The sequence below is a fragment of the Branchiostoma lanceolatum genome, chromosome 14 (genome assembly GCF_035083965.1).
Source record: "Branchiostoma lanceolatum isolate klBraLanc5 chromosome 14, klBraLanc5.hap2, whole genome shotgun sequence".
Classification (NCBI taxonomy): domain Eukaryota; kingdom Metazoa; phylum Chordata; class Leptocardii; order Amphioxiformes; family Branchiostomatidae; genus Branchiostoma; species Branchiostoma lanceolatum.
In genome coordinates this window covers 14,360,174-14,376,424 of record NC_089735.1, presented here as the reverse complement: position 1 = coordinate 14,376,424, position 16,251 = coordinate 14,360,174, and the positions used below count along the sequence as shown (strand labels likewise).

Genomic DNA, 16,251 nt, shown 5'->3' with positions numbered 1-16,251 from the left:
GAAAATAGTGGTGTAACTTTATACAAAAAATCTTATAAACGCTACTAAGATAAAAACATTGCCATTAATATCAAATAAAATAAAAAATATATTTAACGATTTAATTTGTACACATTTTACTGGTGTAATGTGATATCTTTAGCGGTAATAAAAATATTAACCCCTCTAAAAAGTGTCGTCGTTTAAAAAGGTCAGGGGTTACAAAGTGAAGGCATGCAATCTGATCATATCTGACGAAACCGGTGTTTTAGAGCTTTGGATATCTTTAAATTGAAACTAGAGGAACGGAATCTCAGGATGCTGCAACCTCTTCTTCCAAAGCTCCTTGAACAGAGGATTGTTCTCGCCAGCGGATCTCCTAGGAGACAGGAAATCTTAAAGAGGATAGTAAGTTAGATTAAGTTCTTTGTTTATGCCTTATGCTACATTGTATCAGTTATAGGACCATAATTTAGAGATTGACACGAAATAGTATAAATTTGATGGCATCAGGGCGTTGTAAAATTTGGTTTCCAGTACCTGTCATAAAAAAAATTACATGTTGTAAGTGTATTGATGACATGTGGTTTTATTTAGCATATTTTTCATGTATGATTTATTGAATCAATGATTTGATGAATTGTCAACTCTCCCCTTTATTTTGCAACAATCCGCCCAGTTAAGATAAGTCATGCAAATTATGACATAAGTCATGCAAATTATGACCTTATTTGCATAATCAATGAGAAACATTTTTTTTAATGATATGTCAGTCGTAAGGTTATTTGTTTATTCATTTATTTATTATGTTTGTCCAACAAAGTGGAAGGTATGACGGAACAAGTACATCACATTACTAGTAATAACATTCGTGACCAGGATTAGCACAGGCAGGCAGCCTTTTCATCCTGATTATGGTATAAAAGTATAGATTAAAAGTGTTACTTGACACAGGTATGAGGTCTTTGAAATTTACTTTTCTTTTTACATTGATTTCCATCACTTTCCAGGGCTTGAAGTTTGAAGTTGTTCCGTCCAAGTTTGAAGAGAACCTGAAGAAGTCGTCCTTTGCAGGCCCCCATGAGTATGCCACGGCCACGGCCAGAGGGAAGGCTCTGGAGGTGGCTGACAGACTATATAATCAGGTGATGTATTATCTTTACTTAATCAGGTTGTTTAAGGGGCATGCAACATGTTAGAATAATCAATTTAAACATATGAAACAAAATACACAGTGGTGCCATAGTCAATAGTCCAGGAGGAGAAAGCTGAGAAAACATGTCTCGTAGCCCATCCGGTACAATCAATGGACAGTTCCATTCGGACACCACATCAAACATGATTGAATTGAATTGATTGATTTTTGATGCTTGTTGAATTTGCTTAAACCTGTCAGATTAGAAACACCTGTCTTTATTTCTAGTATCTTACGCAGTATCCTTTTTTTTGACACAGGTTAAAAAGCCGGACCTCATAATAGGAGCAGATACTGTTGTGGTAAGTCTAACAAAGCTTGGAGCAAGGATTTAAAGGGCATCATGAGTCAAAAGAAACAGATAATATTACTACAACATGTACACTGTCAGCTGACATAAGGCATGTAATGTATCAACCCTACGGCAGTTTCAAGCGGCCTTTAGATGTAAACTCTTGACCTCTGACCTCCACTTTAACTTTTAATCTTTATTGATTTTGACCTTAGAACAGCTAAGACTTTGAGCTATGGACAACTTTTGCGTTTTGACACATCGGAATTTATTTTTTCTACTGAATGTTGTCCTCTTTTGTCTCCACCTGACTAAATATAACTTGTCTTGTCCTGTATTTTTGATCCTGGGCCCTCTTGGAAATCAACTTTTTTTAAGTTGAAGGGGCAACCCTGGGTCTTGAAATGAAATAAATTTATAAATAAGTTGTCTTCTTAAACAACTTCATTTCTTTGCCTTGAAACATGATCTGTGTGAGTAATATTTGATAATAAACTTTCTTCTGCAAATTTCACAACAGTCCCTGGGAAGTGACATCATAGAAAAGCCTGCAGATGAGGACGACGCTTTCAGGATACTGAAGAGGTGAAATATATGTTTTAGTCAGATGACAGCAGTATTCTTCTGATGCATGATTAGTTTCAAGTCTAAAATACATGTTTTTTGCATTGCGCATATAAGTCAGGGTCCTACACATATTAAAAATATCATAATATGATATATTCAATGGTCATATAAAAGTTTACCATACAGTAATAATCAACTAGTTGAAATTTTAAGACTTGGAATAAATCATAATTTTTCAAAATTCCTAGAGTGATTCCAAACATAACTTGACCAGGAATAATCTTGTTCTTCCAGGTTGAATGCAAAAAAACACGAGGTCGTCACAGGTGTTGTACTGGTTGTACCTTCCCTCACAGGTGGGCTATAATCTTTTTCCTAACTTAACTTGAAAGTTCATTTGTGTTGGTAGAAGTAATTTTGTATCAAAGTTGAACTGTAATTTCCAACAGAAAAAAATTGACTTGCCCAAATTCTTGACTGACCAACCCCAGTCTTTGTCAGGGAAAGAGCAATCCAATGTTTTCAGCAGTGGATTATAAGTTGTAGAAGGTCTATGGAATGAAAGAGGCCATCTACATCTTGGCTTTGCAACCATTCCTCATCAAAGATGGGGGTGGGTGTAGCTAACTGCCTGATGTGATGACACCCAAGCAGTGGATTGCTTATTCCTTCACAAAGACAGGTGTTGGTCAGTCTTACTTAAGTCAGAACTTACCCAATTTCAGCAGTTGATTATAAGTTGTAGAAGGTGTATGGAATGAAAGAGGCCATCTACATCTTGCCTTTACCACTATCCCTTATCAGAGATTTGGGGCACCATAGACTTTCTGCAACTTAGAATCCACTGTTCACTGAGCCACGTGTTCTATCTACATAACGTGATGTCACAGAAGCGTAGCATTCACAAAAATGTGAAAAAAATGTTTAAAATGTTTTTATTTACTACAGTAAATGCTTTGAATTATGTTGTAAACCTTTATGCCTATGCTTTAGTAGACTTCACCTTTTTAAGTTCCTTATAAAACATTACGAATCAACAGTAATGTTGAACTTGCTTTTTCAATTGTAATGTATCTGATCGGTCTGAATGATAACATACCACATGTTGTTGAATCAGATACAGGTACGGAGAAATATGACACAGTAGAGTTCCACGAGTCTACAGAAGTCTGTTTTGGGGACCTGACAGATGAGATGCTGAAGGCTTATGTAGCAACAGGGGAACCCATGTGAGATATTAACATGATTATTGTTAAATGTGATTTTGAAGATTTTAAGTGTTAGTTTACATACATATTACATGTAGTATGCTGTGATTCTCTACTGTTCAACGGAGGGCTGTCAAGAACTACACTTAAACTTAGTACAGTTCATAATTTGAAACCAGTTCTTGTTGAGTCTCAATAAAAAGTTAAATGTAAAGCAGTCAAATCTCAGACTGAGGATGAAGCATGGCACTTTTTAGTTAGCTAGTAGTTCAACGCTTCAACTCGTTAGAGTATGATTATGTATGTATGTATGTAGTACATGTAGTTCAATGTTTGATGCAATCTTATAAAATAAAACCTAATTAAATGTTACCCTGTGACTTTTAGAATTTCCCCACATTTCTTATCCCTATTTCACTACTTTGTTGGAATATCTTAATCTCCAAGCAGATCCACACCGGGCGCGAAAATCGTATATGCTAGCCAGAGAAGGTCCAGTCAGCCAGAGAGGGTTCATCAGCCCGGCAGCTTGGAGATTAGGAATATCTTACTCTTAGTCAGTGTACAATACTGCATTGGAAGTGTCACTCACCCCTACCCCCTTGTTGTACAAATGTATAGGGACAAGGCAGGGGGTTATGGGATTCAGGCCATCGGTTCCAGCCTTGTGCAGGGAATCCATGGGGACTACTTTAATGTGGAAGGATTTCCTGTTTACCACTTCTGCAAAAAGGTTTGTCCATTTTGAGCACAAACTACATGTTTGATGACCACCATTTGTTTTGACTTACCATACAAAAAAAACACTGCAATTTTTCTAGAATGTTCTATTTCTAATATTTTTGCTGCTTTGATGATTGTTATGACATGTAATCTCCAAGCAGATGTTGGTTACAAAATCGTTAATATTGTCTGATCTCATGTTGTTTTTTTACAATACTCCGCCCTAACATAGTACATGTACTGTCAGAAAAAAGGGCAATCAGACGTTACGATTGTCCATCCAACATCTGCTTGGAGATGAATGAGAAGGACTTCTTTTATTCTTTGTTGCATACTTACCTTTGTTGTTTCACCCCCTCCCCACAGTTGGTACAAGTGTACAGAGAGAGACAGCAAAGTTCAGCACCAAGGACGGACCAACATTCCTGACTTTTGCTCGCTTCAAATTAAAAACTAAAGTATATATCAAGATTACCTCAGAGATAGTACATTCTTTGTTTTTCAGTTCGGTGAAACTATTTTATCCATGACATTGTATGTCATGTTTTTCTTAACATTTGGAGGATTAGATAGGATGTAATATTCTGAAGATTTGGTGGTCAGAGGAGCAACTTTGGGTTGATTACATATAAATTCTTAATGATTCAAAGCATGCATATGACAGTACTAGTGCTTAAGAATGTTTATTATAATCTGCATTACATCAAATTTGCACACACTTTGCGGAGACAAGTGAAATGACAACATAGAAATACTCTCCCTTGTTTTTTTGTAAAGCACTTCTAAGGCCACAGCAAGTAATTTTTATGGATGACATCAGCGCGCTCATTAATTTTCGCCTGATTTCGAAATAAAAAACAAGAAATTTCATTGCCCTCCGACGGTGGTCAACATGCCAAAAATTGGCAAATATGTTGTAAACGTTGACAGTCTAAGGTGTTTCATTGCATATGAATACCCAGTGTAGTTCCTGCCCATGATGGTATAATAACAAGCTGTGTTCTGCATTTGTTATAGCAAGGACATTATATAAATAATGGGGGGGGGGGGGTCTAGTTAATTGAGCTGTATACACAAGGTGTGTCATCGCATATAAATTCCCAGTGTAGTTGCTTCAGATGATGGTACAACAAAATCTTTTCTGCATTTGTTGTAGTTAGTCTATTGAGATGTATACATATCTACAAGGACATGTTTACATTAAATCAAGGAGGTTTTATATTGAAACCTCATTGGTTGAATACAGGAATAAAAGACCTGTTGGTCATGATATCATATTTCGTCGCCTCAATTCTTGTTTACCAAGACTTATGATCTCAAAATTTAAAAATATAGGAATCTTGTTTTTTTTGGCCCGCCTTGTTTTTTTTTCGCCCTATCTCATTAATTTTGGAGTCTGCGGAGGATGTCATCCATAAAATTTACTTGCTGTGGCCTAACTGGTAAAAACATACAGAAACAAAATGACCTTTGAAATACTTGTACATGTACTTAGTTATTGTTAAGCAATTCTAATCGATAAAAAACGTGCAAAATATTAAGAACATTTGACCAGAATATGGTCTCTTGTTTATCATAAAGCAATTCAAACTGATAAAACCCATCCAGAAACAATTCCAAAATGACTACAGAAATACACCCTTGTTTTTAGCACAGCACTTCAAAGCTAGTAAAATTCATAAATGAACGCAGAATACTGTATTTTCCATTGTACAATAGAGCTATCCTGTTCACAAATAAACAAATGCTCTAGAGAAAACATGCTTCCTCTCCAAGTCTTGGCTAAGGAGATATTGAGCTTGGATGATTCTGTATAATATCATACAACAAAGAAAACTTACTACCTTGTTTGAAAAGGTCTAAACGAAATAATAATTTTTCTAATACAAATTTATAAGACAATGCCTATTAGTAAGATGTTCTGTTTGGTACTCATTTGCTTGATAAGGCACCCATTCCATTAGCCGGCTCTCTCGCTGAGACATGAATCAAATTTTTCTAATACTTGATTTCTTGATTGAATATCATGCAAAATATAAAGGTATGACTAAACAACAAAACACGCAAAGCGTAATAAGGTTCGTTCTTTTGTCTTTGAAATTCGTTGAGCGCTCTGGTAAATTTGTGGTCGCAGAGAGCGCGCGGCGAGAGCGCCGTCCTAGTAGAATGGGGTATAACTCTGAAGTTGGTAAGATGCCAGGGCTAGCGAAGACGACAGCAACAGTAGTTGGGTCCGCAGACGTTAGCTGCGAAGATACAGCCACTACTGAAATAGCGATATGCTGCAAGGCCAACCTTCCCAGCGCCAGCCACATGGTCCGGTGAAAGGACTGGACGACCCATGTACACATGTACACCATCAAAGCACTCTGAGGTACTGTGGAAAATAAAACATCATCAGCATAGCATGTTATTATACTTGACAGTTTATGGTATATTATATAAATGCGTCAAGCGGTGCAGATACAGTATTTGTCCAAGACTAAAATTTGCTTAGCCTCTAACATTACCACTGGCTCCACAGGTCGCTGGAAAGAGGTCGCAAACTGTATACACTCCCCAGTGGGCTAACTCCCCTGGCATATCATCTGTCTATTTTGCCGATTGCTACTTTTTCCAGCGCAGTAGAGTGTAAAATGTGATCACAAAGGCACACTGAGCACTTTTGACCCAACTGCAATGATTTCTGTAACACAGAACTACAACTTCATAACAAATTTTGTACCATATATTAAAGACATTTGCATTGGCTTTGTCCTCAGAAAATTGTCCCTGACACTAACATTATTGTTACTAGTAGCACAAACCTTCGAACGCCGCCGACTGCTGATAGCATAGCTCCTTTGAGGGACGTGCACATTTCGTTGCACGTCAGACCGTCCCCGTTAGATCTGCAGTCCCGTCGGATGGCGAAGATGTCTCCTGATTGGTCGGCGGCCGCTGTACAGATGCTCTGCGCCAGTTCATCACGGTAGTTGTAGTAGTCTGAGTCTGGAAACGTAGAGAAAATGTAGAGGGTACCAAAGTTAGACAGCATATCTTTTATTGAGGTAGAAAAATACGGAATTTATCAAAAGTGTTTTATACAGTGTCCGATATAAGGCCACACCAACTTAATTTTATGGATGACATCCTCTGGAGACCCCAAAACTAATGCGCGCGGGCGAAAAAAAGAAAAACCCAGCAAAAAAAAATGCTACTAAACCACAGGGCTACTAGTACAAAGCTGGTATTGCGAATTGAACCACAGAACACAGTTTGTTTGTAGGAGGTACATGTAGGTTGTCTTGTTCATCATAGCAGACTATTAGAAGGTATTTGGCTCCAAGGACTGTGGATGATATATGACTGTGATGAGAATACTACCGGTAGTCATATACACCCATAAGGGCAGTTTCAACATACATGGCATTGAACTCCATATTAAGCATTCCATGGTTTTCGCTCACAAATCCCTCTGCCAATCCCTCAATTCCTCTCCCATGTCTCTCATTGTTGCAAAAGAAACGTGTGAGAGCCACTCTGGATAGGTCGTGTTTGAAATTGTCTTGGCGATACTCGCTGCATGGCCACCGCGATCCTCTCGTATAACTGTGCAAACGCAAAATCCCCCTAGCCAACATCGATGGCATACCAATCCACATACGCCCCCAGTTTTCCGATAAGCCGGCACAATGCTAGCCTTTTGCGGCAATCTAAGTTGGCAAGTTCCGGAGTTCTGTGTAGCCTTGGAGGAGGTGATTGTTTTTTTTGTTTTTTTTGACAACAGGCGAAAATTAATGCGCGCGCGGATGTCATCCATAAGATTAACTTGGTGTGGCCTAAGTATACCAACTAAAGTTGGATACCTTTTGTTGTTACTGTTGTCTTGTTGAAAGACAACACAAAGCCAAACCATTGTAGTTGGGAGAAATCATAATGCAATATGCTAAAAACAACATGACGTTATATAATTTGTTAGGGTAGAGATTGCGATATATCAGAATCGCGGCGATTCTATCTGTAGATATCCCAATCGCAGTCTCTGTTGACATTTATTTGACTTACCATTCACTTCGCCTGGTGGTTCAGGGGGGCGCTCTGGTTCAGGGGGACCCTGAAACATTGTGATCAGCTGTTATCTTTCCTTCTTAAAATGAATTCTTCATACACAGATATCTAAGGGAACACTGTTGATTGCTGTAGATGATGATATGGGTGCCGTTTAGCAAACAGGTTACTGTAAATCATGAAATGTTCGTGGTGATTTTGTGTTTTTTGTGTTTTCAAGCTGATCTTTAATTCTAGCTTGGAATCCATCCTATTCACCCCCATGAAACTCCTTATGGGCCGTACCCGGAAATATGGGCCGTACCCAGCAAAAATATGGGCCGTACCCGGAAATATGGACCGTACCCGGTAAAAATATGGGCCGTACCCGGAAATATGGGCCGTACCCTGTAACTATGGGCCGTGCCCAATGGCTGACATGGCCCGGCCACAGTGCGTAGTCGCGGGAAAGTCGCGTCTAGATACCCTGTACCGCAACGATACACAATCACACATAGCCTATGCTCTGGCAAACATGTCAAACATTCCTGGCCACCTCTCTGCCGAGTGGCGTTGTACAAATCGCCCCCAATTTCGAGAACACTCACACAAGCTGTGGCGAGATGCCGTCTGTAGTGCTCATCTGCAAATTTTTACCGGGTACGGCCCATACTTCTGGGTACGGCCCATATTTTTACCGGGTACGGCCCATATTTTTACAGGGTACGGCCCATATTTTTACCGGGTACGGCTCATATTTCCGGGTACGGCCCATAAGGAGTTTCATGGGGGTGCTATTGCGCTACCCAAGCTCCGCTGCCGCGAGGAGCGGGCCGAGCTTGGGTAGCGAACGGAAAGCTAATAAGGCTGGATTCCAGGCTACTTTAATTCCACCGCGAAATCATGACACCGTTTTGTCTTACCTCTCCCCTCTGACCAAGAACCAAGCACTGATACGGTTTACATTCCGTTTATTACCTTCGCCTAAAGCTAGAAGGCTCTGTTTTCGGATCTATCTGCTTGAACAGAATTACGTTGTACCGTATTACAGCCCAAGAAGTATTTTGTAACTTAACTTGGTAAACCCCTGACAAGTGCGTTGCACGAATGTTTATAGAGGCTGGGATCCGTGACAGTTACGCTCAATGCATGCATATGCATGGCACAGACGGTTTGTTTACTAAATCATTAGCCCATGGCTACTTCCCCTCAGCCAATGGGAAGCCCCAATTTTCTGTGGTTATATCCACATAGCGTGGGATATCAGAAAAGTGTGAGTGATATCTGTGGCCGCGTGGCGCGTTGGATACACCCGATCCCTCGATCTCGGAAGTTAAGCAACGCGCGGTCCGGACAGTGCTTGGATGGGGGACCAACCAAGGACGTCCGGATTGCTGTAGCCTCACGAAGCTTTCCACGAAATCGTCTTCCGGGAGGGACGTAAAACGGGGGTCCCGTGCTCGAGGAGGTGCCTCGAACACGTTAAACAGCCTCATTACCCTACACATTGGGTACCTGCCTGTGGCACTGGCTGCAAATACACCTGATATATATAGAACAAGAGTGGCAATGGAAAAATGACATTGCCATGGCGACGGTTGTTGTTGCGGGTGATGTGTTAATGTATTATGTCTGTGGTACTGTAAATTGCTGTACGTATCCGCTGGGATCCGAGGCCATTTCGTGCAGTGACAACTTGAGTCATGTTTCCACTTAATAAGCACCAAATGAGTATAGGTTATGGGGTCACAAACCTGTTACCTGAGTAACCTTTGGCATAACTATCTTTCAACCAACACCTGCCTTCACATTGATGACAGGAGTTTAATGAAATCTGATCACACAATATCTGCTTGGAGATGAATGAAACCTAATCACACAACATCTGCTTGGAGATAAATGAAGCCTAATCACACAACATCTGCTTGGAGATTAATGAAAGCTAGTTACAATGAAAGCTAATCACAACAACTGCTTGGAGATAAATGAAAGCTAATCACAATGAAAGCTAATCACAACATCTGCTTGGAGATGAATGAAAGCTTATAATCTGCTTGGAGATGGACGACATCTAACCACAGAACATCTGCTTGGAGTTTAATGAAAGCTGATCACACAACATCTGCATGGAGATGAATTAAATCTAATCACACAACATCTGCTTGGAGATGGATGACATCAACTCGCATAACATCTGTTTGGAGTTTAATGAAATCGAATTGAACAATATCTGCTTGGAGGTGAATAGATCGAAACACACATCTGCTTGGAGATGGATGAAATCTAATCTAATCACACAACATCTGCTTGAAAATGAATGAAACCATAAACAGTGGTTGACAGCGTATAAAACACATTGAAAAGAACAAACGTTTTAAGTCAAACTTGTACGTAAACTTGTGAATGAAATATTTCAAACTGTCCAATGAACCCCAACTGTGGCCCAACATATACACCACATGTCCTTTATACACACCCATAATTAACAATCACATGTAAATAACAACACTTTAAACAAAGGCCATAGCAGCGCAGATATGATCCAGGCTCAACATTGCCCATCATGAAATGCAACGCATATTTGCTTGCCTGTGACATGCCAATGCCACATGCCACATACCAGCCACATGCCAATGGTTGAGAACATTCCTCATTCCGATGGTCCCAAGAGACAATCTCTTCTTCCAACTGATACAGATCTCTACATCCACAATCCAAGGTATGCAAGGGATTAACATTCTCATTCCGATGGACCCAAGAGACACTCCTGTCTCCAATTGATACACATCTCTATATCCGCATTCCAACGAATCCAGATGGTAACCATCTGATAATAATTCCTTCCTAGCAACCACATTTTAATAAACCATAGGAACCAAAATAACCAGATTTGACATTTCAACCGTACAGCCATGTGAGGAACAGGGATTGTTGACAAAGAAAAGTTGAGTCAGGTTTCCACTTAAACAGTCTACACACAGGACCCACGAACTAGGACTCACATCGTAAATCAGGTACGGTAAGACTGGATATGTTTGCAAAGGTTTTATTTTGCAGTAGATAGATAATGTAGAGTAATCTGCATTTTTGTTTAAGTGTGTGGTTGATACAAGCAGGTATGCAGGAAGAAGAAATATTGGTGGTTGTTTTAAGCTAAATACACTTCAGAGGTCGTCACAAAAAAAACAAACTTTAAGACCACAGCGAACATTTCCCCTTTCACGGTATACACACTATACCGGGCTGGGAGGGCAGCTTGCCAGGATGGTAGAATGGGAGTCGGTGGGTCTGTGTAAGCGAAGAACAATTGGACCAAAGGTACTGTGGACTTGTATATTTAATCAAACCAGGAGCTGATAACAGAAACAGGTCAACTCTGTTAAGCTTTTTTTCGATTAGCAGTTCTACATATTAAGCACCAAATAGGCCATGGGGTTATGAACCTGTAACTACAACATGTAAATAACAAAGGCCAGAACAGGGCGGAAATCATGAGTAGAGTACAGTAGGGTAGGGTCTTCAGTGATGTTCAGACTTTATGTCTAAAAGATTCTTTAACCTCACTCTCCTCGGCAGCGTTGAACCAGTGTCTTGTGTTCATTACCGGGCAAGCCTCTGTTCCATGTATTGCATAAATCCTACACATCTCTAAAGCCACATCCATTAGAACTAACATTTCACAACATAAAACTCATTAGTAATGACACACATGCAGGTGGACCAGTCCCTACTACCACACTCAAACAAATATTCAAAACATACATAACACAAATACAGATAAGCCCGGTGTATGTTGAAGGATTTGAGTACGCCCCGAGAGGGTGGACAACACTATATCCCAGTCTTCAGGCTGAATTTTTGCCTGACAAGAAATATAACATGCAATGAAAGCAGATAAAGGTACAGTAACATACAACGTTACCATTTTTGTAAGCACCTCTACCGAATGTTGATAAAACTATATCGGCACAGTGTCATCAAATCAATAAACGCATATACTAGTAGAATGTATTTAAACTTCTCAATATGGCATGGATTGGCTTTTACCTTGTCCTTCAGTGCTTTGTATGGAGGTGCCACTGTAAGTGCTCCACATGACGAATAGGAACAATCCCAATTCAAGACGCAGTGCTCCACACAGATAAATAAGAACGATCTCAATGCAAGTCTACTATAATCACATTAGGTGTATGGACAGAAAAACCTTTCTGTCCCAGGACACAAACATACCAACATTCCTGTTGGCTATAAATTCCTGTTAACACATACCTCTGGACAAATGCCTTTAAAATTCCGAGAATGCTCCAAAACTGCACACAATACTACACCATTACAGGCGACATACCGCGTACCCCTGGACAAATGCCTGTACAATATCTAGAATTCTTGCAATCTGCACACAATACTATATCATTTGGCTCGCCCCTGAGGCGTCGCCAAAAACTGAGTGTGATCAGGGTGATATAACCATGTGACCTATTCTGACCAATCCCTGCTCTGATTTCTAATTGCCCGGGGATTTGGGACTCTCCCCATATGTTTTACCAAGGAGGTTTTATATAGGGGTTTTACTAGCCTTGTCTGTGCGGGCCTTGCAGCTGTTACTTGTTTGTCAGCATGTCCAGCAAAAAGAGAGATTTCTTGACTTTCAGGGCAAAACAAAGTAACGTTTAGTAGAGCTGCTGAACTAGGGAAGCTTCGGGGAAGTATGCCATGGGATAAATTAGATAGCTGACGGTATTGCTATTGGCCTCGATATCTGGATATAACAGCAGTCCGGCCACCTTGGGGTTTCTAGTCTCCACTCGGGCTTCGCCCTCGGGGAGACTAGAAACCCCTCGGTGGGCGGGACTGCTGTTATATCCAGATATCTTGGCCACTCCCATCAGCTATCTATGCATCTATTACTTGTCAGCGCAGGAGAAGTCAGGCACCGGTATATCTGTTGGATCTGAACACTTAAAACATGGCTAGGAGCCAAGTTCATTTGATACTACGCATTGTATGTTGTCTCATTCATAAGAAATAAAGACGATGTTACCATTTTACACCGTGAGCAGCTATGTCATCGTCAATATCATAAACGTAACTAAATATGATGAATTAAGTGTTGAAATTGAATGGAAAGGAGATCTAATGGAAATGTGTTGGAATCGTGTAGTGAAACTCTCCTCCACTTATTTCCATACATATTAGGAGAGAGGCTTACTAAACAAACTATTTGACCCCATCTTTACTATCATCCCACGGTTTATGCTGTGCTGATGTGGTATGTGAAGATATACAAGACACAAAAGGAAACCTGAGTGGGAGATATGCGCCAATGGCGGTATGCAGGCCCATGTACGATTGATAACATTGCAAATGATTACAACAACAGTGGTATGTACTGTACTACTATTACAGACAGTATCTTAAACTACAACTACAGGGGTACTAATAGGGTACCTGACACAGCGTATTTTGTCTTTTTGAGTCACTAGTATACGGTACCATTATCCAGGTAGCCGAATATCAGTTGCTCATTTTCTGTTGAAAATGACCGTTTGGTTCATTTACCTTCGCGAGACATGTTTCCGACTTGTTGCCCTTAAGGGTCCCGGTTTGTATGACTAAATGTGCTACAGTATTGCTTCAACAGCGAATTTAAAACACAGAATTTAGACCCTATTTAGAGGGATGCAGGATTCTTTTGACAGGTTTACATTAGCGCTTTTTACATTTAGGAACTACAAATATAACAGATCATAGTTAATGATCATAGGATTACTTAGCCCAATGAACAAGTATCTTCAGTCATGTCAGAAATTTTACAACTTTGTCTTCTTTTGATTTGAGAGCCTGTAGTTGCACATTTTGGAGTGCTGCCTTTTCTTTCTTGACTTACTAGGCGTACTTGACTTACCTGTAAATAACTACTATTGTAACAGCATCCAGGTGGACCTTGTACGCCAGGTGTCCCATCTCTGCCGTCTCTTCCGTCCCTTCCGTCTTTACCATCTTTGCAGGGGCCAATGACTGATGACACAGACTGCCTTTTGGCCCTCTTGTGTGCTTCTGTGTTGCCGGTACCTGTCTCGGCTTCCTTGAGAACAACCCAAGTCACTGGATGTTATAGCTGTAATCCTAGTGGAGTGAACGTCATACTATAGCCCATTCGTACATAACTACGTATACGCGTATCTTCCAAAATTAAAGTTAAAAAGGCCATTTTCATAGCCAAGTTCCCATTTGCGTTGGTCTCACTTCGGAAGGAAGTTAAGTGGCCCCCGTAAAACTTTTTTCTACGGGCGGGGAAAATAAGTTACACACATACACACACGCGCGCGCGCGCACACACACACACACACACACGCACACACACACACACACACATACTGACACACGCACAGGCGCGTGAAAACAGTTATAAACCTTCTTCCTTCTTTCCAGGGAGTATCGGTTCCAAACGCTCCCACACAAAGAATCGACAACTCGGACAAGGAAGTGAAATTCGAAAAAGCATGCCTCTAAAGTTAGTGTCAACCAAATAAGCCGACAAGTACAATAAATATAGTAGACATCGCTGGTCTCCTGTGGCGTTACCTGTGCGCCCTGTGTCCAGCCGGATTGCCCGGGAGAGACCGACATGTCTTGGACTCTGGTCTCCAGAACAGCGATACGTTCACGCAAGGCGGCGACGGTTTGGTCGTTTGAGTTGTACATGGCCGTTACCTGGAAAATAAGACTGACCGCGAGACCTCCCATCAAAAAACCCACGGCAGTTTTTAGTAAAGCATGTTGTTCCCTACTACCACGGTCGTACTCCGGCACTGGTCCCTCTACGAGCATTTTCTCGGAACTCATCTCTCAGCCTTTGCTTTGAAGCTTGCTTCAGAATAACTTCCGCCTGATGAGGCTACTAGCACTACGCACTTGAAAATGTAGGGCTTTTTATGTACCGCAGTCACGGTAAGATCAGATTCACTGAAGACAATGCATATATGACGTCTCGCATCCAAATAAGGAGTTGCATGGAAGCTCGGGGGGGGGGGGGTATGTTAAACTTTACGCGGAAGTAAGTTCATGACCGTGAACAAGACCAGTTGAAATACGGTCCGTGCATTTACTGAAATACACATAAGGATGGGTGAAACCTACCGATTCGGAAATACAGTATGATTTGATGAGCAAACATCACAGGTTCTGTATCTGTATCTGTATCTTTATAGCCGGTATAACCGCCCTTCGGCGTAACACACCAGCTTCGCAGGCACGCGGCGCGGCAGCAGCTGGTTATATTACACTGTATGGCCTGTCACACCTAACTTTTGCACATCTGACTGCAATCGTTCTTAGTGAAGGTGTTCCTACAGCATCTGATGACAACGAGTTCCATATGCATTCTACTATGGTTCTCGGGAAATACGAATTTTTGAACACATCAATCCTTGGTTTATAACTCTGACGACAAGAAAAAGAATATTTATGCCGAAATATAGCAACCTGTGCTTTTACTCGTCAAATCATAAAGTATTTCGGTACATTCCACCCATATTCATGTGTATTTTATGCATTTCGTGTATTTCGGTAAATACGCGTCGACCCGTTTATAAACGCGGACATTGACTTATATATAGGGCAGAACATTGTGTACGGGCTAGCCTGTGTTTACCACCCTCCTTTATCATCACTGACACCCGCTCGGGAAATGTTCGGCAAACCCTCCCGGTCTCAGCCCTGATCTTTTGAACGGAGATTTTGGGTTCTGGGGACGTCACTGACAGTTGCTTATAAGGCCGCTAGAAGCGCGATTTGGTTAGGCTAGTGTACGGGCCACTTTATATCTAATTTTATGTGGCGGTATATTACGCTAGATCGTATCAAAAGTCATTAATAGAAAAACAATATCCATGTTAACTAACGTAGAAGTACATTCAACATAACACTAAATGTGTCAAACTGTGAACAGAACAATATTGTCTGACCGGCTGTTTTTTTCTGTCAGTACTCTATCCTAACATAGTACTACCCTACCCTACCCAACATCTGCTTGGAGATTAATGGTAAGGACTTTTCTATTCTTTGTGGCATACTTATCGTTGTTGTTTCACCCCCCTCCCCACAGTTGGTAGAAGTGTACAGAGAGACAGCAAAGATCAGCACCAAGGACGGACCAACATTCCTGACTTTTGCTCACTTCAAATTACAAGAACTATTGTTATATAGCAAGATTATCTAAGAGATAGTACATTCTTTGTTTTTCAGTACGATGAAAC

The 16,251-nt window shown here is 40.7% G+C and overlaps 2 protein-coding genes across 3 annotated transcripts; one reads left to right on the top strand and one right to left on the bottom strand.

Annotated features, from left to right (window-relative positions):
• Positions 1-196: 196 nt before the first annotated feature.
• LOC136448295 (probable bifunctional dTTP/UTP pyrophosphatase/methyltransferase protein) lies at positions 197-4,433 on the top strand. 2 transcript variants are annotated; one of them, XM_066447677.1, is made up of 8 exons: positions 197-387; positions 990-1,124; positions 1,435-1,476; positions 1,987-2,051; positions 2,328-2,389; positions 3,157-3,262; positions 3,863-3,974; positions 4,331-4,433. In XM_066447677.1, the coding sequence occupies exons 1-8, from the start codon at positions 298-300 to the stop codon at positions 4,391-4,393; spliced, it is 675 nt and encodes a 224-aa protein (XP_066303774.1). In that variant the 5' UTR covers positions 197-297; the 3' UTR covers positions 4,394-4,433. The 2 variants fall into 2 exon arrangements, with proteins under 2 accessions (XP_066303774.1, XP_066303772.1); XM_066447675.1 differs by having other exon boundaries at positions 3,151-3,262.
• Positions 4,434-4,622: 189 nt separating this feature from the next.
• LOC136448294 (uncharacterized) lies at positions 4,623-14,977 on the bottom strand. Its single transcript, XM_066447674.1, has 6 exons — positions 14,579-14,977; positions 13,899-14,078; positions 8,012-8,060; positions 6,772-6,955; positions 5,400-6,341; positions 4,623-4,746 (listed from the first exon to the last, which is right to left on the bottom strand). The coding sequence occupies exons 1-5, from the start codon at positions 14,837-14,839 to the stop codon at positions 6,167-6,169; spliced, it is 849 nt and encodes a 282-aa protein (XP_066303771.1). The 5' UTR covers positions 14,840-14,977; the 3' UTR covers positions 4,623-4,746; positions 5,400-6,166.
• Positions 14,978-16,251: the final 1,274 nt, after the last annotated feature.

Coding starts and splice junctions, on each gene's coding strand:
- LOC136448294 (XM_066447674.1), bottom strand. CDS start 14,839: ATGAGTTCCGAGAAAATGCTCGTAGAGGGACCAGTGCCGGAGTACGAC. Junction 8,061..13,898: donor ACAATAGTAGTTATTTACAG/GTAAGTCAAGTA, acceptor ACAATGTTTCAG/GGTCCCCCTGAACCAGAGCG. Junction 6,956..8,011: donor ACCACCAGGCGAAGTGAATG/GTAAGTCAAATA, acceptor CTACGTTTCCAG/ACTCAGACTACTACAACTAC.
- LOC136448295 (XM_066447675.1), top strand. CDS start 298: ATGCTGCAACCTCTTCTTCCAAAGCTCCTTGAACAGAGGATTGTTCTC. Junction 388..989: donor AGGAAATCTTAAAGAGGATA/GTAAGTTAGATT, acceptor ATCACTTTCCAG/GGCTTGAAGTTTGAAGTTGT. Junction 2,052..2,327: donor GCTTTCAGGATACTGAAGAG/GTGAAATATATG, acceptor TTGTTCTTCCAG/GTTGAATGCAAAAAAACACG.